The sequence below is a fragment of the Lithobates pipiens genome, unplaced genomic scaffold, assembly GCF_037356315.1.
Source record: "Lithobates pipiens isolate NorthernLeopardFrog02 unplaced genomic scaffold, aLitPip1_a1.2 Scaffold_30, whole genome shotgun sequence".
Lineage (NCBI taxonomy): Eukaryota > Metazoa > Chordata > Amphibia > Anura > Ranidae > Lithobates > Lithobates pipiens.
In genome coordinates, this window is record NW_027507791.1 from 19,676,835 (window position 1) to 19,703,847 (window position 27,013).

The 27,013-nt window shown below is 44.0% G+C and overlaps 1 protein-coding gene across 1 annotated transcript in view; it reads right to left on the minus strand.

Moving 5' to 3' along the window:
* EML5 (EMAP like 5) overlaps positions 1-27,013 on the minus strand; it is a gene marked incomplete in the record, with an annotated part of 273,075 nt that overhangs the window by 28,694 nt on the left and 217,368 nt on the right. Inside the window, 5 exon segments of the mRNA XM_077463736.1 lie at positions 505-678; positions 5,540-5,560; positions 11,195-11,293; positions 14,125-14,254; positions 16,855-16,933. Coding sequence (XP_077319862.1) covers positions 505-678; positions 5,540-5,560; positions 11,195-11,293; positions 14,125-14,254; positions 16,855-16,933 — 503 coding nt within the window.

A 27,013-nucleotide genomic window follows, 5' to 3' on the forward strand; every position in this document is an offset into this window, starting at 1 on the left:
GGAAACAGAATGGGCACAGAAACCTCTTTAAGTACTTATAAATTTGTGACTGTGCGTGTGTTGGGTGCTTGTATAGAGAGGTCCTTCTGCTTGGTGTGTGCACCTGAGTGTGCTAACAGAGACCTGTTACAAATTATCCGAAATAACAAATGCTGCATCTAAACAAATGGAATGGAACGAATAATAAATAACAATAATAAATTAAAAAAACTTTTTATTATTATTAATTTGTTACGTTCCATTTGTTTAGATAGGGCATTCGTTATTTTGGATATATATTAATATTTTCTTTTATTTATTTTTGCATCACACCACGATTCATTGCATCGCACTGCACAATACAACCCAATGCACAACTCACAACAGTAAACGTACCTTGGGCTGTGCACAAAGCACATTAATGTGTGCCAAGATGCACATTAACACAATGAAACGCTTAAATCTAAATGGGCCCTGAATGTAGGCGACTTTTAGAAATGTGGCCTCTCCTCATCGATCAGTTACCTTCTTGCCATTTCCAGATGGTGATGGTATGTTCCGGGTCCAGCCCTACAGAGAGCAGCAACTTCCCAGTGGCACTGAAACTGACCGAGCACACCCCCTTGGAATGGTAACAGCGCAGTACCGAGTGCGTCTGCTTGTTCATGGCGTCCCATACATGTATAGAGGGGGCTGATGCTGCGTGAGAATTAATTTGAAAAATTATTAATAACAACAACCACAATGTAACAATAAAACGGATGTAATCCATATTCTCCAAACCTCATAAAATCTCGAACATTCGCGTATTATTTCAAAAATTTCAAAAATAATCCCCGGTGTTCCTCGTTCGGGGGACTTTCTGTTCTAGGGTGACAGCGCTCTGTCCCTGTCTCCCACTTGTGCTCCTGTGTTGCCACCCTGTCACATGGTCTTCCTATGGAGACTACAGGTGGCACGCATCAGGAGAACCACCCTGAGAAATGCCATGCAGCCATCACTGGAGTGCATATAGACAGGAATGGCTGAAAAGAGGCTTCAGAAGATCAGCAGCACTGAGATCTAACAAAAGCAGAGCAGAATTTAGTGCAGAAGACCTTCGTTCTGGGCACACATCCATTAACGCATAGGGCCCTGAATGTGAGCACCACCTGCTACAGTGTCCAGCTGCAATGTATTTCAGCCTGCCATCAACTTTGACATGCTGCAGTCTATGCGGCCGGATGCTGTGCTTCCTGGGTGTGTGCAAATGCCGGGACTGGTCACAAACGGGTTAGATGCCCAGTATGCATGTGGCCAAACTGGCAGCAAGAAACTGTTAAAAAGCAGAAAAATCTAGAGAGAGATGAAATGAGAGCAAAAAAAAAAGGCATATCTATGTCACCTATGTCATGTCATCTATGTTAGGCATCTTATGTATTCGGCATGACATCCTCTTTCACATTATACAAAAAAATTGGAGTAAATATTGTTTTTTTAATTCATTATAGTGTCTTTTTTGCCCAAAAACATTGCCTTTAAAAAACAGCTACGCAAATAGCATGTGACATAAAAAATTGCATCAACACCCATCAGCCATCATTTTATTCTCAAGGGCCTGTGCTAAAAAAAATAGATATAATGTTTGGGGGCGTTCTACCTAATATCTACCATAAAAAAGTTGATTTTTACATGCAGGAGCGAAGTGTCAGAATTGGTCCAGGTATAAAGTGGTTAAAGGGTCATTAATTAGTACTTACAGTATATAGAGTATCTCACAAAAGTCAGTACACCTCTCACATTTTTGTAACTATTTTATTCTATCTTTTCATGTGACAACACTGAAGAAATGACACTTTGCTACAATGTAAAGTAGTGAGTGTACAGCTTGTATAACAGTGTAAATTTGCTGTCCCCTCAAAATAACTCAACACACAGCCATTAATGTCTAAACCACTGGCAACAAACGTGAGTACACCCCTAAGTGAAAATGTCCAAACTGGGCCCAATTATCCATTTTCCCTCCCCGGTGTCATGTGAGTTGCTAGTGTTACAAGGTCTCAGGTGTGAATGGGGAGCAGGTGTGTTAAATTTGGTGTTATCGCTCTCACTCTCTCATACTGGTCACTGGAAGTTCAACATGGCACCTCATGGCAAAGAACTCTCTGAGGATCTGAAAAAAAAGAATTCTCGTTCTAAATAAAGATGGCCTAGGCTATAAGAAGATTGGCAACACCCTGAAACTGAGCTGCAGCACAGTGGCCAAGACCCCATACAGCAGTTTAACAGTACAGGTTCCACTCAGAACAGGCCTTGCCATGGTCCACCAAAGAAGTTGAGTGCACGTGCTCAGCGTCATATCCAGAGGTTGTCTTAGGGAAATAGACGTATGAGTGCTGCCAGCATTGCTGCAGAGGTTGAAGGGGGGTCAGCCTGTCAGTGCGCAGACCATACACCACACACTGCATCAAATTGGTCTGCGTGGCTGTCATCCCAGAAGGAAGCCTCTTTTAAAGATGATGCACAAGAAAGCCTGCAAACAGTTTGCTGAAGACAAGCAGACTAAGGACGCAGGGCTGCCATCAATGTAGAATAGAAACCATATTCTGAGGCTGTAGAAAAAAACAAGAGGAGAGGCGCCTCTGGGTGCAGTAGTTTTAAAACACAGCTTTAATATATAGAATAGTAGCACTCACATTTAGATGAGAAAAAGCAGGCATAGCATATTGAATGTCATGACGAGTAACGATAATCATTGATTGTCCACACCTGGGGCTCACCTCTACACACCACCCTACACACCGCACTTCTCCTCCCAGCAAGCCATCACAAAGGCTTGTGATACACACCAGCACCCTCCAACTTCGACTCCCTGAGGAAAGTGCAGAAGCAAAGAACGGATCAGGTCATGTGACGCCTTAAGTCAACCCGACAATTAGAGTGCGACTTGTGACAACAACCAAGTGCGCATGCTCTCGAAACGCATCCCTTTGAGATGATGTCATCCCGCTGAGCCAGCTCCATCTTGCGTTCCAAGCCTCGGTTTGAGGCCGCCTTCCGGAGCTGGCCATACCACCTGTTGGAAGTGTTATCAGCAATGATGTTTACAGCGTGGATTTTGGGATACTCGTCATGACATTCAATATACTATGCCTGCTTTTCCTCATCTAAATGTGAGTGCTACTATTTTATATATTAAAGCTGTATTTTAAAATTACTGCACCCAGAGGCACCTCTCCTCTTGTTTTTTTGAGCCCAAGATAAACTTATTTGGTTCAGATGGTGTCAGGCGTGTGGCGGCAACTAGGTGAGGAGTACAAAGACAAGTGTGTCTTGTCTACAGTCAAGCATGGTGGTGGGAGTGTCATGATCTGGGGCTGCATGAGTGCTGCCGGTGTCTTATCATATAAGGTCCTCCATCCGATAGTGTCCGCTGCGTACTACGCATGCGCAGTACACACCAACACAGATTCCCGAAAAATTGCCGAGGATGAACGGCGCTTGCGCCGTGAGTCCAGGTTCTATCCCCACTATCCAAGTGGACACAGAGCAGGAATATAAAAGAGCCGAGCGAAGCTCGCCCGCGAGGGGCCCTCTAATATTCACAACCCTATGTCCGCTTGGATGGTGGGGCTACCACCTCCACTCACGGCGCAGGCGCCGTTCAGCTTCGGAGATTTTCCAAAGCTTCGTCTGCTCTGTACTGCGCATGCGCAGTGCGGCGCAGACACTATATGATGGCTGGACACTATATGGCACAACACCGGCACTGGGGAGCTACAGTTCATTGAGGGAACCATGAATGCCAACATGTACTGTGACATACTGAAGCAGAGCATGATCCCCTCCCTTCAGAGACTGGACCGCAGGGCAGTATTCCAACATAACGACCCCAAAACACTCCTCCAAGATGACCACTGCCTTGCTAAAGAAGCTGAGGGTAAAGGTGATGGACTGGCTAAGTATGTCTCCAGACCTAAACCCTATTGAGCATCTGTGGGGCATCCTCAAATGGAAGGTGGAGGAGCGCAAGGTCTCTAACATCCACCAGCTCTGTGATGTCATCATGGAGGAGGGGAAGAGGACTCCAGTGGCAACCTGTGAAGCTCTGGTGAACTCCATGCCCAAGAGGGTTAAGGCAGTGCTGGAAAATAATGGTGGCCACACAAAATATTGACACTTTGGGCCCAATTTGGACATTTTCACTTAGGGGTGCACTCACTTTTGTTGGCAGCGGTTTAGACCATAATGGCTGTGTTTTGAGTTATTTCTGAAGGGACAGCAAATTTACACTGTTATACAAGCTGTACACTCACTACTTTACATTGTAGCAAAGTGTCATTTCTTCAGTGTTGTCACATGAAAAGATAGAATAAAATATTTACAAAAATGTGAGGGGTGTACTTACTTTTGTGAGATACTGTATATACTGTAAGTACTAACTGATGACCCTTTAACCACTTTATACCTGGACCAATTCTGACACTTCGCTCCTGCATGCAAAAATCTACTTTTTTATGCTAAATATTACGTAGAAAGCCCCCAAACATTATATCTATTTTTTTAGCACAGGCCCTTGAGAATAAAATGATGGCTGATGGGTGTTGATTCAATTTTTTATGTCACACACTATTTGCGTAGCTGTTTTTTAAAGGCAATGTTTTTGGGAAAAAAAGACACTATAATGAATTAAAAAAACAATATTTACTCCAATTTTTTTGTATAATGTGAAAGATGATGTCATGCCGAATAAATAAGTTACCCAACAGGTCACACTTTAAAATTGTGTCTGCCCATGGAATGGCGGCAAAGTGTGGTGCTTAAAATTCTCTATAGGCATCGCTTTAAATGCCTTTACCAGTTTAGAGTTACACAGGAGGCGTGGTGCTGGAATAATTGCTCTCGCTCTGACGTTTGTGACAACGTTCATGACATCATCCCTTGTGACAGCATGGGCCATGACAGGTCCTCTTTATGGAGAGATCTGGGGTCTATTAGATCACTGGCTGACAAATTTCATAACGGGATGATGCCTCCAAGTGCAGACCTCATCCTTGTATAACTACTGCAACCCGAAGACATCCATGGATGTCCTACGAACGGCAAGTAGTTAAATGAGTCTATAAACCCAGGGGCCAGGCGGGACCAGCCAATCACATGACCACTGTGAGCAGCTGTCATATGATTGGGAGCCGTCCTGCCGACCCCTGATTATGACCATAGACTGAGAGTCATCTATGACAGCCATCTCAAGCATTCACAAAGACTTCACTAATAATCCCTGTAATTGTCTAATATGTTAATTTCCTATGATTGTCATCTCCATCTAGTGGCTATAATGTGGTATTTTCCTGAAATATCCCAATTAAGAAAATATCACATTATGGACACTAGTGGGAGCTGACATTAGAGAAAATACACATATTAGACAAGTTACAGGGATTATTTGTGCAAATATTTTATAAACAGACCCCTAACAATCAATGAGGACATCATTTACATTGAGCATATCACTTTCACTTGGATATCTAAAAGGCATTTAAAGAAATAGCAATTCCCAGTACTATAAATTTGTACTCACCGGACATATCGGCGGCATCACCTGAAATAATGAAAACACAACATATTACTACAGGAGAGCAGAGCATTATATGTTCTATACAAGAGACACAGAGCTGCACTGATATGTTCTATACAAGAGACACAGAGCTGCACTGATATGTTCCATACAGGAGACACAGAGCTGCACTGATATGCTCCATACAGGAGACACAGAGCTGCACTGATATGCTCCATACAGGAGACACAGAACTGCACCGATATGTTCCATACAGGAGACACAGAGCTGCACTGATATGCTCCATACAGGAGACACAGAGCTGCACTGATATGCTCCATACAGGAGACACAGAACTGCACCGATATGTTCCATACAGGAGACACAGAGCTGCACTGATATGCTCCATACAGGAGACACAGAACTGCACCAATATGTTCCATACAGGAGACACAGAGCTGCACTGATATGCTCCATACAGGAGACACAGAGCTGCACTGATATGCTCCATACAGGAGACACAGAACTGCACCGATATGTTCCATACAGGAGACACAGAGCTGCACTGATATGCTCCATACAGGAGACACAGAGCTGCACTGATATGCTCTATACAAGAGACACAGAGCTGCACTGATATGTTCAAAGACACGGATGAGATAGTTTGAGGTGGAGGAACCTGACTGGCATGTACAGAGTCCTGACGTCAACCTGATAGAACACCTTTGGGGTAAATTCGAGCGGAGACTGCGAGCAAGGCCTTCTCGTCCACCATCAGTGCCTGACCTCACAAATGCGCTTCTAGAAGAATGGTCAAACATTCCCATAGACACACTCCTAAACCTTGTGGACAGCCTTCCCAGAAGAGTTGAAGCAGTTATAGCTGTAAAGGGTGGGCCAACTCAATATTGAACCCTATGGACTAAGACTGGGATGCCATTAAAGGGGTTGTAAAGGTAAATGTTTTTTCACCTTAATGCATTCTATGCATTAAGGTGAAAAATCATCTGATAGTGCCTGCGCCCCGAGTCCCCCCGTTTTACTTACCTCACCCCTCGAAAATCCCGCGCTTGCCCCCGCTGTCCTTCACCACTTAGCCTGGCCGCTGACTGGCTGGAGTGGATGGATGGAAAGCATGTCAATCACATGCACTGACGCAGAGCGCCGGGGACGGGGCCGTGTGATACAGCGAGCGGCTATAGCCGCCGGCTGTATCACATGAGCGTGCCCGCAGGGAGCTCGCATGAACGTGAGAAGTACCTGCGGGACGAAGCAGAGACAGCCGCCGAGGGACCCCAGAAGAGCAGGTTTCGGGGGCCACTCTGTGCAAAATGAGCTGCACAGTGGAGGTAAGTATAACATGTTTGTTATTTTTAAAAAAATAAAAATTTTACTTTACAATCCCTTTAAAGTTCACATGCGTGTAAAGGCAGGCGTCCCAATACTTTTGACAATATAGTGTATCTGGATGTGCTGCGATTCATCTGCTGGTACACGATCCATACACATGTAAACTCCGTACATAGTCCCAGAGTCTGTGTAGCTGCATAATGTGGGCAAGTTGGTCAGGGCAGCCAGTCACATGACGGAACTGACCAATGAGAGTCTTGACTTGCTTCTAGGAGAGAATAAAAGACTCTAACAGGTCAGCGTAGTCACATGACAACCACTGACCATTGACTGCGTGCCATTACCCATAATATGGGTATACTCTGGGGCTGTGTATGGCATTTACACATATATACAGATCGGTATACTGGCAGACTGGGGGATGGAAGGTCGATGATGGTGGGGACAGGAGGATCAGGAAGGGTGATGGAAATTCATCTTAAATGTTTTTGCATAAAGGTGGAATTCAGCAGCAGAATGCTCTGATTCATTGGGGGGGGGGGGGTTAGATTGGAGGTTGGTGTTACAGGAAAAGGAAACGCAAAATATAAGTAGAATGAGATATGAGCAAAACAATTCACTCAGAGCTTTCGCATGCAGTACCTCTTTTCTGCTACAAGATGCTCTCAGCCCACTTTCTATAAACTCAGACTTGATCTATCACTTTGCACTCTTCTCCTATCCGCATGCCCATTATCAGCATATGAGCTAATTGGCTCCTTGTGCTGCTTCTTCCTCTCACACTCCAGCCTTGCTGTAGAGCAGGGGTAGGCAACCTCCAGCTGTTGCAGAACTACAAGTCCCATCATGCCTCTGGGAGTAATTGTAACTGCCAGCCTTGCAATGCCTTATGGGAAATGCTGTCCCACAACAGCTAGAGGGCTACTGGTTGCCTACACATCCAGGTACTTACACAGCTTGCATTTAAAGAAGCATTGAACGATGTATTCATGATTACAGAGCTGTAATAATGAGTGTCTACTATCTCCGCTCAGAGTACAGCTTTAAAGTGTACCTGTTCTTTGGTTATGCAGGGCAAAGCAACCGGTTCTTTCCAATATCTGACCCCAACACACTTTTATACCCACCTTACCTTCGCTACACAAAGGGTTCTTCCAGCAGCTGAACAGAGCGGTGAGAGAGTGAATGGAAAGGAAATTATAAGACGCAGCGGAGGGCTGCATTAAAATAGGTCTAGAAATAGATATATTGATCACTTGGGGAGGGGAGACTAAGGAAATGATTCCTCCTGTCTGCAGCAGACTGATGACATCATCTCAGCCAAAGTCACAGGCTGGAGCTCAAGAACAGAGAAGAGGAGATTAAGGGGGGATATGATCACCATGTATAAATATATAAGGGGGGATATGATCTCCATGTATAAATATATAGGAGTGGATATGATCACCATGTATACATATATAAGGGGGGATATGATCACCATGTATAAATATATAAGAGTGTATATGATCACCATGTATAAATATATAAGAGTGTATATGATCACCATGTATAAATATACAAGAGTGTATATGATCACCGTGTATACATATATAAGAGTGTATATGATCACCATGTATACATATATAAGGGGGGATATGATCACCATGTATACATATATAAGGGGGGATATGATCACCATGTATACATATATAAGAGTGTATATGATCACCATGTATAAATATACAAGAGTGTATATGATCACCATGTATAAATATACAAGAGTGTATATGATCACCATGTATAAATATACAAGAGTGTATATGATCACCATGTATAAATATATAAGAGTGTATATGATCACCATGTATAAATATATAAGAGTGGATATGATCACCATGTATACATATATAAGAGTGGATATGATCACCATGTATACATATATAAGGGGGGATATGATCACCATGTATAAATATATAAGAGTGGATATGATCACCATGTATACATATATAAGAGTGGATATGATCACCATGTATACATATATAAGGGGGGATATGATCACCATGTATACATATATAAGAGTGTATATGATCACCATGTATAAATATACAAGAGTGTATATGATCACCATGTATAAATATACAAGAGTGTATATGATCACCATGTATAAATATACAAGAGTGTATATGATCACCATGTATAAATATATAAGAGTGGATATGATCACCATGTATACATATATAAGAGTGGATATGATCACCATGTATACATATATAAGAGTGTATATGATCACCGTGTATACATATATAAGAGTGTATATGATCACCATGTATACATATATAAGGGGGGATATGATCACCATGTATAAATATATAAGAGTGTATATGATCACCATGTATAAATATACAAGAGTGTATATGATCACCATGTATAAATATATAAGAGTGGATATGATCACCGTGTATACATATATAAGAGTGTATATGATCACCGTGTATACATATATAAGAGTGTATATGATCACCATGTATAAATATATAAGAGTGGATATGATCACCGTGTATACATATATAAGGGGGGATATGATCACCATGTACACATATATAAGAGATCCATATAGTTAACTTAACTGAGGACAAGGGGGCACTCTTTACGTCTGGAGGAAAAGAGATTTCATCTCCAAATACGGAAAGGTTTCTTCCCAGTAAGAGCTGTGAAAATGTGGAATAGACTCCCTGCAGAGGTGGTTCTGGCCAGCTCAGTAGATGGCTTTAAGAAACGCCTGGATTATTTCCTAAATGTACATAATATACAGGAGGTCCCCGGGTTACGCACCCGTTAGGGACTGTCTTCCTGTTTGTAAGTCAGAAATGTTCGTAAGCCGGCCACGCAATGCGCAGAATGACAATTACGAACATTTCCAATGTCCAGTCGAATGGCGTTCTGCGAATGCGTGGCAAATTACGGACATTTCCGATGTTTTCCGTCATTTTCCGAGGCTCCGTCTGGCCGCGCATGCACAGAACGACCGATGTCCATGTTAAATGGCAGAGGGTCCCTGCAGCGCCCGGTTCGTAAGTAGGAAATGTTCGTAGGTCGGGCGTTCGTAAGTCGGGGACCCCCTGTAACGGGGTACTGACATTTATAGGTAAAGTTGATCCAGGGAAAATCCGATTGCCTCTCTGGGATTTGGAAGGAATTTTTTCCCCTGCTTTAGCAAATTGGATCCATGCTTTACTGGTTTTTTTTTTCACCTTCCTCTGGATCAACTGTGGATATAGGATTGTATATATGGGATTGTATGATATTTTTTTTTTTAGGGCTGTTACTGATTAAAATTTCCGTGTTAGATTTTTTTTTTTTTTAATCGACTAATTTCTATTAATTCTAACGCACATACAGATCCAACTACTTTTAGCTGATTTAGCACCGTTGTTATGGCAACGGCCGAAGCTGAACATAGTGGGGCATGACTAGGACATCACACGTCATAAACTCAGCCTCATCGTGCCCATAATCGCAGCCAGTGCCCTTAATGCAGTCTCACCGTGCCCATTTTTTTGCCTGGATTACACAGTCTTCGGGCATCTCCCGCTGTGTGTCTCCGAGCTGAGTGTGAAAACTTTGGCCGCGCTGTGAGAAAAGTCCCGCCCTCTTCCTAGATCAGCTCGTGTGATAGACAGAACACTGCGTCTATCACACGAGCCGATCTAGGAGGAGGAGGAGGAGGGCGGGACTTTTCTCACAGTGCGGCCAAAGTTTTCACACTCAGCTCGGAGACACACAGCGGGAGATGCCCGAAGACTGTGTAATCCAGGCAAAAAATGGGCACGGTGAGACTGCATTATGGCCGCAGACTGTGTATGACATATAGTGGAGGAGGAGGGAGCGGAGCACTGCGCTGCAGCCACAGCTTGGCCCAAAGCGGCCCCAGGGTAGGCAGCCTACCGATCAAAAGAATTTTGATCGATCAAAAAAATGAACGATTAATCGAGGAATTAATCGTTAATTTCCGCAGCCCTAATTTATTTATTTTATGGTTGAACTAGATGGACTTGTGTATTTTTTTTATCCTGACTAACTATGCTATAAAGCAAAACAGCTTTTTACTGATAAAAGGAGGAGCTTTTCTGAAAACTGATACTGTTGAGGTATAATTGTGGCATATCAGAAATTGTAAATTGATTTAAAGGTTTATAGCACCGTCCAAATTCAATCTGATAACTGTAGATGTAACAATAGTCAGCTATTTCCCAATTGCACCCCCCAATCCTCAATATACTCCCCCCCCCCCCAACCTGGCACCGGGTGCTCTGCTCAGGTTTGACTGATCTGTATGTACAAACATACCTACTTGGCCAGTTGCCACAATGTTGGTGAACTTTGGGTGTTGGTTCACGGTGAGGCACAAGATGTCATCTGTGTGTTCTTGGTAAAAACTCTGAGATCCTGCAAAGAGAAAGACCCGATTTGGAAAGGCTGATTCCATTTAAAGCAAACTTTACAGGCTCAACTAAGTACAAGAAAATCCTTATGTTTTAATAGAACTCTCAGATGGCTCAGACTAATCTGCAACATTCTAAAGCCCTAAGGAGAACGTTCTGGTCTGCCGAATAGATCAATTCACTCCATCCCTTTTCAGGTGAAGTGGTTCTTTGAAGCCAGAATCCCAGTGCTGACCACTGAGCCACTGTAATGATTTGTAACCCCAGATCTGTGTTGCCCAACCCTTGTATTATGAACATGTCAAGGGTCTGCAGAGGTGCAAACACAGATGGCAGGTCCAGGTAGGGGTCTTGGCAAGCAGAAGAGTAGTCAGGTCCCAGCAGGGGTCTTGGTAGGCAGAAGAGTAGTTGGGTCTTGGCAGGCAGTCTCAACTTCTCCCCAACTGCAGGTGCTGACCCAACAGTTCTGTTCTGCCCACTGAATGTTCAAACTGAATTCCAAAAAAAAAAAAAAAACACTACACATCTATCTGCCACATCTTTTTTTTTTAATCTTCAAAACATTTTATCAGCACTTGCATGTGCTCACAAAGCCAAGTCAACACACACCGCTCTACTCACATTACTAGCCCATAGTCTGTTTAATAGTTCTCACAACTAGCTCTACACTGGACCATGCTCCTTCTCCTCCAACCCATTTGACCAGGGACTTAGTCAAAGTCTCATTGACTCAGCCCGTTGGGTAAAAACTTGTCAGAGTAGAAGCAGCATAGACATATAGCTCTCCACTAGTGTGCTTCTTCTCCTTCAACACATTTATCCCCAACGGGGACTTAGCCAAAGACTCTTTGACTGAGCCCCTATTGAGTAACCATGTGTTGGAGAAGAGAGAACACAAATACATAGCTCTCCACCAGCCTTTTCTCCTTTTCCTCCCACACATTTCCCCCCAAAACAGGAGTTTAGACAAAATCTCTTTGCCTAAGGCACTATTGGGCAATGTGTGGGAGTAAAAAGGAGCACAAGTATTTGCTCTACAAAAGACATTTATCCATCTCTCCCAGACACATTTTTCCCCCAACAGGGGCTTAGCTAATCACAATGTGTCGTAGAAGGAGAACAAGCATATAGCTGTCAACCAGAAACTGCAACTTCTCCTCCAATACATTTCCCTTCCCATCAACAGGGACTTATTTAAAGACTCTTCGACTAAGCTCCTAATGGATACCAACTTGTCTCAGAAGAAGGAGCACAAGCACGTGGCTTTCCACCAGACCTTGCTGCTGCCATTGCTATGCTTTTTTTTTCCCCCAAAAAGGGACTTAGTCAAGCATAAGCTCCTTCGCCCACGCATTTTACCCCAACAGGGGCTTTAGTCAAACAAACACTCTCCGATTAAGCCCCTAATGGGTAAGAATGGGGTTTATTTACTAAAGCTAGAGAGGGCAAAAGTAGTCACAATCCTGCAGAGAAACCAATCAGCTTCCAGGATTTATTTCTAAAGCTTAATTAAACAAGCTGAGGTTAGAAGTTCGATGTTGTATGTGTTGTAAGTGTGTCGGGACCCTACAGGTTAAGGACCGCGTAAAAAGCTGCAGATGGACACCAGTGGCAAGAAAGGGCCCTGAGGCGATTCAGTTTGCATAGGTAGCGCTATACAAGTCACTCATTCATTCATTCATTCAGAAGCTGACACACGTTTCCCCCAACGGAGGCTTAGCCAAACAATCTCTAAGCCCCTATTGGATAACAATGTATCAGAGGAGGAGCGCAAGCATATAGCTCTTAACCGGACCTTGCTCCTTCTACTCTAAATGCACTTCTCACCAACAGGGGCTTAATCAAAGACTTTGAGTAAGCTCCTGATGGGTAACAATTTGGAGAAGGAGCAAAAGCACGTGGCTCTCCACCATACCTTTCTCCTCCCACTCATGCATTTCTCCCCAAAAGAGGCTTAGTCAAATACTCTTTGACTAAGCCCCGAATGGGTAACAATGTGTCAGAGTAGAAGGAGTACAAATACATAGCTTTCCACCAGACTTTTCTTCTTCTCCCTCACATTCTCCCCACCCCAACAGGGACTTAGTCAAACACTCTTTGACCAAGCCCCTATTGAGTAACAATATATCAGCAGTAGAAGGAACACATATAGCTCTCCACTAGACATTGCTCCTGGGATTCTTATGCATTTCTCCCCAAAAGGGGCTTAGTCAAAGACACTTTAACTAAGCCCCTATTGAGTAACAATGTGTTGGGGTAGAAGGAGCACAAATAGATAGCTCTTCACCAGACCCTGCTACTTCTCCTCCTGCGCATTTCTCAACAGGGGCTAAGTAAAAAAAAAAAAAAAAAAAAAAACTCTGACTAAGCCCCTAATGGGTTACAAAGTGTTGGGGTAGGAGGAACACAAACGCATCCAGTAGCTCTCCACCAGACCCTGCTCTTTCTCCTCTGACACATTTCTCCCCAACATGGGCTTAGTCAAATACTCCATGACAAAGTCCCTATTGGGAAACAATGAGTAGAAGAAGCATAAGCACCTAGCTCTCCACAAGACTTCTCCTTCTCCCTCAAATTTTCCCCCAAAATGGGAGTCCAGGACTCTTTGACTATACCCCTGCTAGGTAAATATGTATAGTAGTAGTAGTAGAAGGATTATGGTGCATTGGATAGCTATGCACATTGACTTGGCTTTGTGAAGGTATCCATGCTGTATTAAAGCTTTTTAAAGGTTTTGAGAAAAGGACATGGTGGATGATTGGCTTCTTTTTGATTTGTTTCCTGAAGTCCTTTGTCCGACCCCTCCCCAAAACACGCAGTGCACAGGTGGCTTACCTGTAGCGACATTATACAGGATCCCAATGGAGGCAGCGTGGTACAGGATATCAGCACCATCATTTAAATAGTGAACGTTGTTTCTGCAGTCTTTACCCCGATAACCGAACACCAGTTCCAGCACCAGATCCTGGAGGGGCAAATGGCCAAAAACAATCAGTGACAGAGCAAAGCTTCACCATTATAATCTGTTGTGTTTAAAGGTGCAGCGTTAAAAATAATCCTGACTAAAAGGCTCAGGGCCCATTTACATTTGCAGGTGTGTTAGCATTCATTGAGTTAAAGAAGCCCATTGAAATTAATAGGGTGCCAATGCACCCTAATGTATTGCAAATCGGACATGCATAATTTTTGGCAATGCACCACAATGCAGGTGTGTTGCCTTAGTGTAGCGGTCTCCAAACTACGACCTACTAGCCATGCCCAGCCTGATACAAGGTTTTATATGGCCCGCAGCTAGGGTCAGTGGAGTAACTTCAATGGGCATAGCTTGAAAACTAGGTCAGTAGAAGCTGCCTGAGGTTTATGCTTCTACCCCTCTACCTTGCAGTCTTCAGTGTAGCCCTCACTGTGTTGTCATCATCCCTGTTATTGGTTGCTATGACCACCAGCATCCTAGCAACCAACTTCCTCCATCCAGACTTGCTCCAGCTTTTAGTCTTCACCATGCTGCTACAGGTACATTGTAAATCTTAGACTGGTAAGGGGGACTCTGATACTATGTTTGGGACAATGATCTAAGGGGGACTCTGATTCAGTAGTAGACTTTGATGGGGACCATGATGTAAGGCGGGGGGGAGTTCTGAAAGGGACTCAAATGTAAGGGTGGACTCTGATGGAACCTTGATGTAAGGAGGGGCTCTGCTGTAAAGGGTGACTCCGATGGGGATTCTGATGTAAGGGGGGACTCTAATGTAAGTGGCAGCTCTATGGGGACCCTGATGTAAGGGGCAACTTGGATGGGGACTCTGATGTAACGAGGGTTCTGATAGGGATCCTGATGTAAGGGGCGACTCTAATGGTGACCTTGATGTAAGGGCTCAAATATAAGGGGAGATTGTGATGGGGTTCTGATGGGGACCCTGATGTAGGGGGAAGCTCTGATGGTGACCCTGATGTAAGGGGTGACTCTAATGGGGGCCCTGATGTAGGGAGGGTCTCCAATGAGGACCCCGATGTAAGGGGGAACACTAATGTGTGGGGGAGGCTCTGATAATGACCCTAACGTAAGGGGTGATTCTGATGGGGACCCTGATGTAAGCGAGCATTCTGATGGGGACCCCAATGTACAGGGGGGGGTCTCTTATAGGAACTCAAATGTAAGGGGGGCTGTGATGGGGACCCTGATGAAAGGGGGACTCAGATTTAATGGGGGCTTTGATGGGGTCCTCAATGTAAGGGTGACTGATGGTGACCTTGATGTAAGTGGGGTCTCTGATAAGGACTCAAATGTAAAGGGGGCTCTGATGTTGGGGAGTGGCTCTTATGATGACCCTGCTTTAAGGGGGGACTCTGATGCAACAGGGGTTCTGATGGGGATCCTGATGTAAGGGGCTACTCTGATGGTGACCTTGATGTAAGGGGGGGTTGCCTTTAGGGACTCAATCAAATGTAAGGGGGATTGTGATGGGGGTTCTGACGGTGACCCTGATGTAGGGGAAAGTCCTGATGGTGACTCTGATGTAGGGGGAAGTTCTGATGGTGACTCAGATGGGGACCCCGATGTAGGGAGGGGCTCCGATGAGGACCCTGATGTAAGGGGGAACACTAATGTAGGGGGGAGGCTCTGATAATGACCCTGATGTAAGGAGTGACTCTAATGGGGGGTCTCTGATAGCAACTCAAATGTAAGGGGGGGCTGTGATCGGGACCCTGATGAAAAGGGGGGGAACTCTGATGTAATGGGGGTCCTCTCCTGATGGGGACTTTGATGTAATGAGGGCTCTGATGGGGACCCCAATGCAAGGGTGACTGATGGTGACTTTGATGCAAGTGGGATCTCCGATAGGGACTCAAATGTAAGGGGGATTGTGATGGGGGTTCTGATGGAGAACCTGATGTAAGGGGGGCTCTGATGTTGGGGAGAGGCTCTTGTGATGACCCTGATGTAAGGGTTGACTCTTACGTAAGGGGCAGCTCTGATGGGACCCTGATATAAGGAGGGGCTCTGATAGGGACCCTGATGGGAGGGGGCAACTGATGTAATGGGGGCTCTGATAGGGACTCAAATGTAAATGGGGACTGTGATAGGGGTCCTGATGGGGACCCTGATGTAAGGAGGAACCACTGATGTAGGGGGAGGCTTTGATGATGAACTTGATGTAAGGGGCAACTCTGATGGGGACCCTGATGTAAGGGCGATTCTGATGTAATGGGGGCTCTGACGGGGACCCTGATGTACATGGGGCTCGCTGATAGGGACTTAAATGTAGGAATGGGGGGTTGTGATGGGGACCCTGATGCAAGGGGGAGGGACTCTGATGGGGAACCAGATGGAAGGATTATAAAACACTTTATTTCAGCCCACAAATATTTATAAAAAAATAAAGTGGTCCTCAAACTAAGAGGTTTGGAGCATCTGCCTTAGTGTATTGGGGTGCAATGCAAATCGAATCTGTCACCGAGTCTGGCAGACAGCAAACACTCCCCCTACAAGGTTTCCTGATTCTGGAGCATTCTTTGTCAGTCTGTAGATAACCATGGAATCATTCCAGCCTCCAGATTTCTTACCTCGATGGGTCTCTTCTTTTTCCCCACGTTGTTGGTCTGAAGTTTTTCCGGCTGCGGTAAGGCCCTACTAACAGGCGGTCTGAAACAAAGAACTGTGAATAAGAAAACGCCAGTCTGTCACCCATCCCGCATGAGAGTAAGAGATCTGCAGAGGTGTACAAGGTCACCGAGAGGAAGGACTGCGCTCTATCACAGACCGAAACCTCCTGCAGATTCCCACACTGCCCACTAGGGGGCAGGCTATGAACGGGTATTATGGCTATGATGTAATGATTTGTCTGCATAGCTGTGATGGGTGAGGTACATTGACGACATTCAGATGTTATAGCAATCAGCGGGCGGATCGAGATGGAGGAAAACTGAAAGAAAGAGGAATTACCTGGAACCTCTAGCCAGCAGCAGGCAAGAGAAAGAGAAGGATTACACACAGCAGGACAGCTAGAGGGCAAGACTCAGATCTGCACAATTTACCAAAGCTGAATAGAGATAAGGGCTGGTGAACTAATCTATCACCAAAATCTGTAACCCACGACAACAAGGTTACTCTTTCGTCAACTTAAAATGGTTGTAAACCTCAGACATGAAATATGAATAAAGCATATCCCTCTATAGTGTGTACGTGTCTCGATCCAGAACACTAAGTGTCATTTCTGTCTGCTGCCTCCTTCCTCTGCTATTTCTATGAATTACTTCTGTCAAGTTTCCCTGACACCAAGAGAAAAAAGGTAACGGGGAGGGAGCTCCAGCACGCAGCCTGTGATTGACAGCCTCAGCTCTGTTCCTGTGTGAAAGTGGGGGGGGGGGGGGGGTGTCCCTTGCCTCCAATTAGCTCTTAGGCTGCTTTCACACTGAGGCGATTTATAGGCGATATTGTGCTAAAATTAGCATAGCATAGCGCCTGTAAAGCACCTCTCCTCTCACTCCAGTGTGAAAGTCTGAGTGCTTTACACTGGAGCGGTACGCTGGCAGGACGCCAAAAAAGTCCTGCAAGCAGCATCTTTGAGGCGCCATAAGAGCGGTGTATACACCTCTCCTACAGCACTCCTGCCCATTGAAATCAATGAGCAGCACCGCCAAAGAGCCGGCAAAGCTACAGAGGCACTTTGCGGGTGCATTTAACACCTTTTTGGCCATTAGCGTAGGTAAAAAACACCCCGCTGGTGGCCAAAAAGTGTCGCTAAAACAAAGGTAAAGAGCCGCTAAAAATAACGGAGCTTTACCGCTATCGCCCCTAATGCCCCAGTGTGAAAGTAGCCTTACTGAGCTCTGCAGAGTGCAATTTCAGCTTCCTACCCCCTGTTTTCTGAAAGCTCTGAAAAGCTGTATAAATTTTTGACTTTGAACAGATGGAGAAGAGAAGACTGCAGATAAACAGGTACAACTTATGTAGGAGGATTTGTTTAATCTCTGGAGCTTGAGGCGAGTGACTTGTATATGGGAGGGGTTTACAACCACTTTAAAGATTTTAGAATAAAGAATAAGGGTGCATTTGGAAAAAAAAATGGCATAGCTGGTTGTCCAGCGACACTGCATGTACATTCATTCTGTGTGAACCAACCAGCTGTTATGAGAATGGAGTAAGATCGAATGTTCTTAAGCCCTTTTCTCTTCTGGTTGAACTTTCCCCAAATACTGTATTATGGGCAGTAGTAAAGATAGGTTTATTCATAAGGAACAGAGTACATTGGAAAAATATTGCTTTACGGCTGCTAGATGAAGCTGGGGACCATAGGTATTAACAGTAGGTTCACATCTACGTGGCCATGCGTTTGCCACGTGGTTTGCTCGGGAACGAGCGCCTATTCCTTTGAATGGGCTGCCGCGCCCCATGAATCCGCAAGAAAAAGTCCCTGCACTACTTTGGCGTATACAGGGCGGGTCAGAGTGACAGTGCGATTTCCAGTGTGGGCGGCATGCCATTAGGATTAATGGCACCCATCCATGAGTCCAGTGTTTTTCTGTGCGAGTGGTTGCAGCCACGGGGCCCAATTAGCCATTTCCCCTCCCCAGTGTCATGTGACTTGCTAGTGTTACAAGTTCTCAGGTGTGAATGGGGAGCAGGTGTGTTAAATTTGGTGTCATCGCTCTCACTCTTTCATACTGGTCACTGGAAGTTCAACGTGGCACCTCATGGCAAAGAACTCTCTGAGGCTCTGAAAAAAAGAATAGTTGCTCTACATAAAGATGGTCTAGGCTATAAGAAGATTGCCAAGACCCTGAAACTGAGCTGCAGCACTGTGGTCAAGATCATACAGCGGTTTAACAGGACAGTTTGCACACGGAACAGGCCTCGCCATGGTCGACCAAAGAAGTTGAGCGCACGTGCTCAGCGACATATCCAGAGCTTGTCTTTGGGAAATAGACGTATGAGTGCTGCCAGCATTGCTGCAGAGGTTGAAGGGGTGGAGGGTCAGCCTGTCAGTGCTCAGACCATTCAACATCTGTGGGGAATCCTCAAATGAAAGGTGGAGGAGTACAAAGTCTCAAACATCCACCAGCTCCGTGATGTCATCATGGAGGAGTGGAAGAGGACTCCAGTGGCAACCTGTGAAGCTCTGGTGAACTCCATGCCCAAGAGGGTTAAGGCAGTGCTGGAAAATAATGGTGGCCACACAAAATATTGACACTTTGGGCAAAATGTGGACATTTCCACTTAGGGGTGTACTCACTTTTGTTGCCAGTGGTTTAGACATTAATGGCTGTGTGTTGAGTTATTTTGAAGGGACAGCAAATTTACACTGTTATACAAGCTGTACACTCACTACTTTACATTGTAGCAAAGTGTCATTTCTTCAGTGTTGTCACATGAAAAGATAGAATAAAATATTTACAAAAATGTGAGGGGTGTACTCACTTTTGTGAGATACTGTATATGAATGGTTACCATTGGAAAACACAGAGAACGAATTGTCATGTGACTTTGATGTCCTTAGTTGCATGACAAGTTGTACAAGTGTGAATGGAGCCTAAGAGGAGATACAATGTAACAATTCTAGAGAACTCTGGAGGGATTTAGAAAATTGTAACCATTGCCACAACGGGATCCCCTTTTTTATGGCTAATACTTGTTGGAGTTCTCTAGAATTGTATTGCATCTCTTCTCACTAAGATGTATTAATTTCCTGTGATCCCCAGCTCCATCTAGTGGCCATAAGGCAGTATTTTCCCAATTGGCTTTACCTTGGTCATGAATGAGCCTATCTTTTTTTACTGCCCAGAATACTCAAAAAAACATTTGCCCAGAATATTCAAAGAACATTTGCCCAGAAAAAAAAAAAAAAATCGCTTAGATTGGTTAGTTTGCATAGAACGAATGTAATCAGTAACCACCATATCACAAGCAAAAATTATGCCTTTTATTGTTAAATAAAATATTTTAGTCGTTATAGCCCCCGTATTTGCAGGATTGTGATTTCATATGGAGATTTGTAAATAGTCCCCCTTTGGCCATCATCCCATCCCTGGTCATGTTTTTGCCAACCTCCTCGCAGAATGACTGCTGAGATAAAGTCCGTTTCAGGATGTGCCATGTACAGCCAATCAGTTGGGCTGAGCCTCAGACTTGTGGAGTAGTAAAGGCTGAGCTACACAAGCTAGAACAAGTCTAGAGAGGAGTAATATAAACGGTGAAATGTCTGAGACATGAAACATATCAGAAGAGACGGCAGGAACTTGGTATGTACAGAATGGAAGAAAAAAGGAAAGGATGGACATGACTGAAACCTTTAAATACTTGGAGTGTGAATAAGGTTGAGGAGGGCAGGATTTTCTGCACGGTGCCAAGATCAAGAACTGTGCAATTAATATGTGTTCGGTTTTAAAGGGATGAGGTGGCAACCCTACCACCGGCCCACAGTTATCACTCTGTCGGTGACAGTGTGGTCACATTGCTGGGGGTGTGCAACTGAGCGCTCTCCCAATAATAAAGAGTAATGCATAAATATTTAATTTTTTATTATAAATACTTTATTTATACTTTTTTCTATTGGCTATACTAGATGGACTTGGTTAGTTTTTTTCTTTTTTTGTATTGATTAATCTAGATGGACTTGTATCAATTTAATTTTTTCTATTGTCTGAACTAGATGATCCTGTGTCTTTTTTTTGTTTTGTTTCTGTTGACTGAACTAGATCAATTGTATCTTTTTTATTGCTATATTAGATAGGCTTGTATTTTAATATATATATATATATATATTTTGGCTTAACTCTATGATCTTGTGTCTTTTTTCTATTGGCTGAAATGGATGGACTTGTGTCTTTTTTCAACCCAACTATGCAAGTATATACGGCAGGAAGAAATAAAGCCCACTTCCATGTTGCCACCGTGGCATGTTCACCAATGCCAGGAGCCTGGCAGACAAGATGGGTGAACTGGAGATACTGTTGTACAAGGAGGATTTGGATTTTGTGGGAATTTCAGAGACCTGGTTCAACAGCTCTTATGATTGGCTGGCAAACATTCAAGGGTATTCCCTATATCGCAGGGATAGAGAGGTAAAAAGGGGGGGGGGGGGGTATGCCCATATCTCAAGAATAATGTACAAGTGAATGTGAGAGATGACATCACTAAGGGAGCTAGGGAGGACGTGGAATCCTTATGGGTAGAGCTCCAAGGGGATGAGGCGAAGTGGAAATTAATACTGTGAGTATGCTATAGGCCCCCTAACCTGAGAAAGGAGGGGGAGACGGATCTCCTATCACAAGTTGTATTAGCAGCAAGGATGGGAAGTGTTATCATAATGGGGGATTTTAATTATCCAGACATAGACTGGGTGGAGGGAACCACACATTCGTCTAATGCCACGTACACACGACAGGACTTTGACAGCAAAAGTCTGACGGAACGAGTATGTCGGACAATTCGATTGTGTGTGGGCTCCATCGGACCCTTGCTTGCCAAAAATCCTGCAGACTTTAGAAATAGAACATGTTTTAACATTTTCCCACCGGAACTCCGCCGGACAGAAAAATCGGCTCGTGTGTATGCTAGTCCGACGGACAAAAACCGACGCTAGGGCAGCTATTGGCTACTGGCTATGAACTTCCTTATTCTAGTCCAGTCGTACGTTATCACGTTCAAATCCGTCGAACATTGGTGTGATTGTGTGTGGCAAGTCCGTTCATTCGGAAAGTCTGTCGGAACTCCGCCGAAAGTCAGTCGAAAGACCGTCGGACCTAGTCCCTCGAAAAGTCCGGTCCTGTGTACGCGGCATAAGGTTCGCCAGTTCCTAAATGTCTTGCAGGACAATTTCATGGGTCAGATGGTAGACGCACCAACTAGAAATAAAGCGTTACTAGATCTACCAACAATACAGACCTGATCATGGATGTGAAAATACGGGGCAATTTACGAAACAGCGATGACAGGTCAATTGGCTTCATTATAAATCACACAAATAGGAAACATAAGGGGAATACAAAGACACTGAATTTTAAGAGAGTCAAATTCCCTAAACTAAGAACCTTTTTAGAAGGCATAAATTGAGATAAAATCTTAAGAACAAAGAACACGGAGAGATGGGTTTTCTTTAAAAGCATATTAAATAAGGGCATTAGCCAATGCATACCATTGGGTAATAAATTTAAAAGAGCAAAAAGAAGTCCTGGATGCCTTAACTCCATTGTACAAATGCATATAAAAGCAAAGGAGAAGGCCTTCAAAAAATACAAGGTTGAGGGATCATCATCAGCATTCAGACTTTATAAAGAATGCGACAAGAAATGTAAGGGTGGAATTAGGACATCTAAGACAGAACACAAAAGACACATAGTGGAGGAGAGCAAAAAAAAAAATCTCAAGAAATTCTTTAAGTATGTAAACCGTAAAAAAGGGAGGACAGACCATATTGGCCCCATAAAGAATGAGGAAGGACATCTGGTTACAAAGGTTGGGGAGATGGGCGAAGGTATTGAATTTATTCTTCTCCCCAGGCTTCACAAGGGAATCAGGGGGCTTCAGTAACCAAAACTGCAGTGTTTATCCTCATGACACATCACAGGAAGCACCTCCATGGTTAACAGAGGACAGAATTCAAATTAGACTTGGGAAACAACATTAATAAATCACCAGAACCAGGTGGCTTGCATCCGAGGGTACTTAGGGAACTCAGTCACATAATTGCCAGACCATTGTTCCTAATTTTTACTGACAGTCTACTGACTGGAATGGTACCAGCTGATTGGAGAAAAGCCAATGTAGCACCAATATTTAAAAAGGGCCCAAAATACATCCCTGGGAATTACAGACCAGTTAGCCTAACATAAACAGTATGCAAGCTCTTGGAAGGGATGATAAGGGACTATATATAAGATTTTAGTAATGAGAACGGTATCATTAGCAGTAATCAGCATGGATTTATGAAGAATCGTTCTTGCCAAACCAATCTATTAACCTTCTATGAGGAGGTGAGTTGCCATCTAGATAAAGGAAGGTCCGTAGACGTGGTGTATCTGGATTTTGCAAAAAGCATTTGACACAGTTCCCCATAAATGTTTACTGTACAAAATAAGGTCCGTGGCATGGATCATAGGGCGAGTACATGGATTGAAAACTGGCTACAAGGGTGAGTTCACAGTGTAGTGATAAATGGGGAGTACTCCGATTGGTCAGGGGTGGGTAGTGGGCCCCCCAGGGTTCTGTGCTGGGACCAATCCTATTTATTTTGTTCATAAACTACCTGGAGGATGGGGTAAACCGTTCAATCTCTGTATTTGCGGACGATACTAAGCTAAGCAGGGCAATAACTTCTCCGCAGGACGTGGAAGCCTTGCAAGAAGATCTAAACAAATTAATGGGGTGATCAACTACATGGCAAATGAGGTTTAATGTAGAAAAATATAAAATAATGCATTCGGGTAGCAAAAATAGGAATGCAATCTATACACTGGGGGGAGAACCTCTGGGGGACTCTAGGATGGAAAAGGACCCGGGGGTCCTAGTAGATGATAGGCTCAGCAATGGCATGCAATGTCAAGCTGCTGCTAACAAAGCAAACAGAATATTGGCATGCATTAAAAGGGGATCAACTCCAGAGATAAAACGATAATTCTCCCGCTCTGCAAGACTCTGGTCTGGCTGCACCTGGAGTATCAGGAAGGATGTACTGGAAATGGAGCGAGTGCAAAGAAGGGCAACAAAGCTGATAAAGGGTCTGGAGGAAATTAGTTATGAGGAAAAGTTGCGAGCACTGAATTTATTCTCTCTGGAGAAGAGACGCTTGAGAGGGGATAGGACACAATAGGGATAAACCTTTTTTGCGGAAGGGAGTTTAATAAGACTCGTGGCCATTCATTAAAATTAGAAGAAAAGAGGTTTAACCTTAAACTATGTAGAGGGTTCTTTACCATAGGAGCGGCAAGGATGTGGAATTCCCTTCCACAGGCGGTGGTCTCAGCGGGGAGCATCGATAGTTTAAAAAAACTATTAGATAAGCACCTGAATGACCGCAACATACAGAGATGTAGTGGTTAGCACTCTCACCTAGCAGTAAGAAGGTCGCTGGTTCAAATCCCAACCACGACACTACCTGCCTGGAGTTTGCATGTTCTCCCTGTGCCTGCATGGGTTTCCTCCGGGTACTCCGGTTTCCTCCCACAATCCAAAGACATGCAGGTAGGTTAATTGGCTTCTGTCCAAAATTGGCCCTAGTATATGAAGGGGGACCTTGGATGATGGGCTCCTTGAGGGTAGGGACCGACATGAGTGTGCAATGTACAGGGATAGGGACAATTGTAGACACTCACTCAGGTTGAACTGGATGGACTGGTGTCTTTATTCAACCTAACTAACTATGAAACTATGAAACTATGAAACAATGTAATACTGACATATAACCACACACACAAGTTGGACTTGATGGACTTGTGTCTTTTTTTTTTCAATCTCACCTACTATGTAGCTATGTAACCTATATGCGTCAGCTTGCAGGAAGGAGGTTAATGTTAGATAAATATTATTTAGGATAAATAAGATGAGAAACAATGTTTACAATTTTAATGATTGCGCAGAACATCAACTTTTGCCAGGTGGGCGGAGCCATGCGTGAACTGGCGCTGGTTACGGAGGTGATGTACGTACCGGGATTATTTATCTGGGAGTGTAATGATGACAAGGTCTTTATCACCATTTAGCATCCGTCACAATTATCACACAGATGGGGTTACAAGCAGAAACTAGAGCTGTAATATTTCATGAAGCGCGCCGCCATGGCGGCTGATCTCTAGTCTGTATACCGAGTCGCATGCTGCTTCTCCTGCACAATCGTCTCTCTTTACACTTCCCTACGGGCTTTTCCTAATTATAAAAAATGCAAATGAACCTCAGGACACGCCCTGTAAGCAAATCCCATTAACTGAACATCTGCTCATATATTGTCAGAAGGAAATGAGCATTCAGTAGAGACTCCTCCGTATATTTTGGGATCGTGTACATTTTAATGATCATGTTCTGCCATTTTTTTTTTTTTTTTTGAACCGTCTCTAACTCAGCCACACACTCCGATCTGGTCTGAAGACAATGAGCGTACCAGCATGGAGGAACCCCACACTAACATCAATGCTTTGTGATTTTGGAGGGATTTAGTACCAGGACACCAGCGCTGCAAGGCCAGAATGTTACAGATCGAAGCGACATTCAAAGTCAGCCTTCTTGTACAAATACAACAATTATACAATATCTACAAACCTTGTGTTGGGTTCCATAGTCTGCATACATGCTCATCATCTCATTTTTATTAATAAAATTAAAAATATAGCCAAAAGTAAAAAAAAAAAAATGTATTAATTTTTGGAATGATTAGAGAAGGGTTATTTATTTATTTATTTATTTATTTTTTGCCACCTGTGCCCTTTTGGACTTGTATGTTTATTGATTTATTATTTATTGATTTTTTTTTCCCCCTTTTGGCTGAATTAGATGAACTTGTGTTTTTTTTTTTTTTATTTATTTAAAAAAATTTTGAAGGACATTTTGCTTTTTTTTCTGTCTCAAGACACAGGAGGTGAGAGGAAATCTCATCAAAATGACGAGAAAAACACAGAAGAAAAACCCCCTCAAAAAATACATATCTGATGGGCCCTGGGCAGTGCAGTGACCTCACTGGCTCTGGTGAGGCCGCTCATATAAAATAAGGTCTAAAATATAAGAAAAATAAATAAAATGATCATTAATAATAAAAGGAGCTCCAGACCAGGTGCTTAAAGAGTCCAAGAGGATTTAATTATCAAATATATTTTATTATAGAATAATTATAAAATAATTCATCATATCATAACAGAACGCAGTCAACATGTTTTGGAGCCAAAACACTTCCCCATTTCATCAAGGCTACAAAATAAATATACCAAATTTATATATAGTCCAAAAATGTCTCTAGCTATCTACAGAATCTCACAAAAGTAAGTACACCCCTCACATTTTTGTAAATATTTTCTTCTACCGTATATACTCGAGTATAAGCCGAGATTTTCAGCCTCTTTTTTGAGGCTGAAAGTGCCCCCCTCGGCTTATACTCGAGTCATCGCTGTCTGCCCGCTCGATCAGCGTGTCGAGCAGACAGACAGCGGCCATTCTATTCAAAAGCCGCGCCTCCGGCTCCGCCTTCGCCTGTGATAGGCGGAACACTGAATTTCCCAGCAGCCTGTGTTCCGCCTATCACGGACGTCGTATCATCCTCGTACTACGGACGAGGATGATACGACGTCTGTGATAGGCGGAACACAGGCTGCTGGGAAATTCAGTGTTCCGCCTATCACAGGCGAAGGCGGCGGCGCAGCTTTTGAACTTACAATGGCCGCCGACGAAGAGGGCACGGGACGGCACGGCACGGGACGGGACGGGACGGGGGCAAGGCAAGGCACGACACGGGACGGATGCAAGGAGGCAAGGCACGGCACGGGACGGAGGCAAGGAGGCACGGCACGGGACGGAGGCAAGGAGGCAAGGCACGGGACGGAGGCTCGGGACAAAGGTAGGCTGGACACACACACACACACACACACACACACACACACACACACACACACACACGGATGGAGACACACACAGGGATGGATGGATGGATGGATGGAGACACACACACAGGGATGGATGGATGGATGGATGGATGGAGACACACATGGATGGATGGATGGATGGAGACACACACACACAGGGATG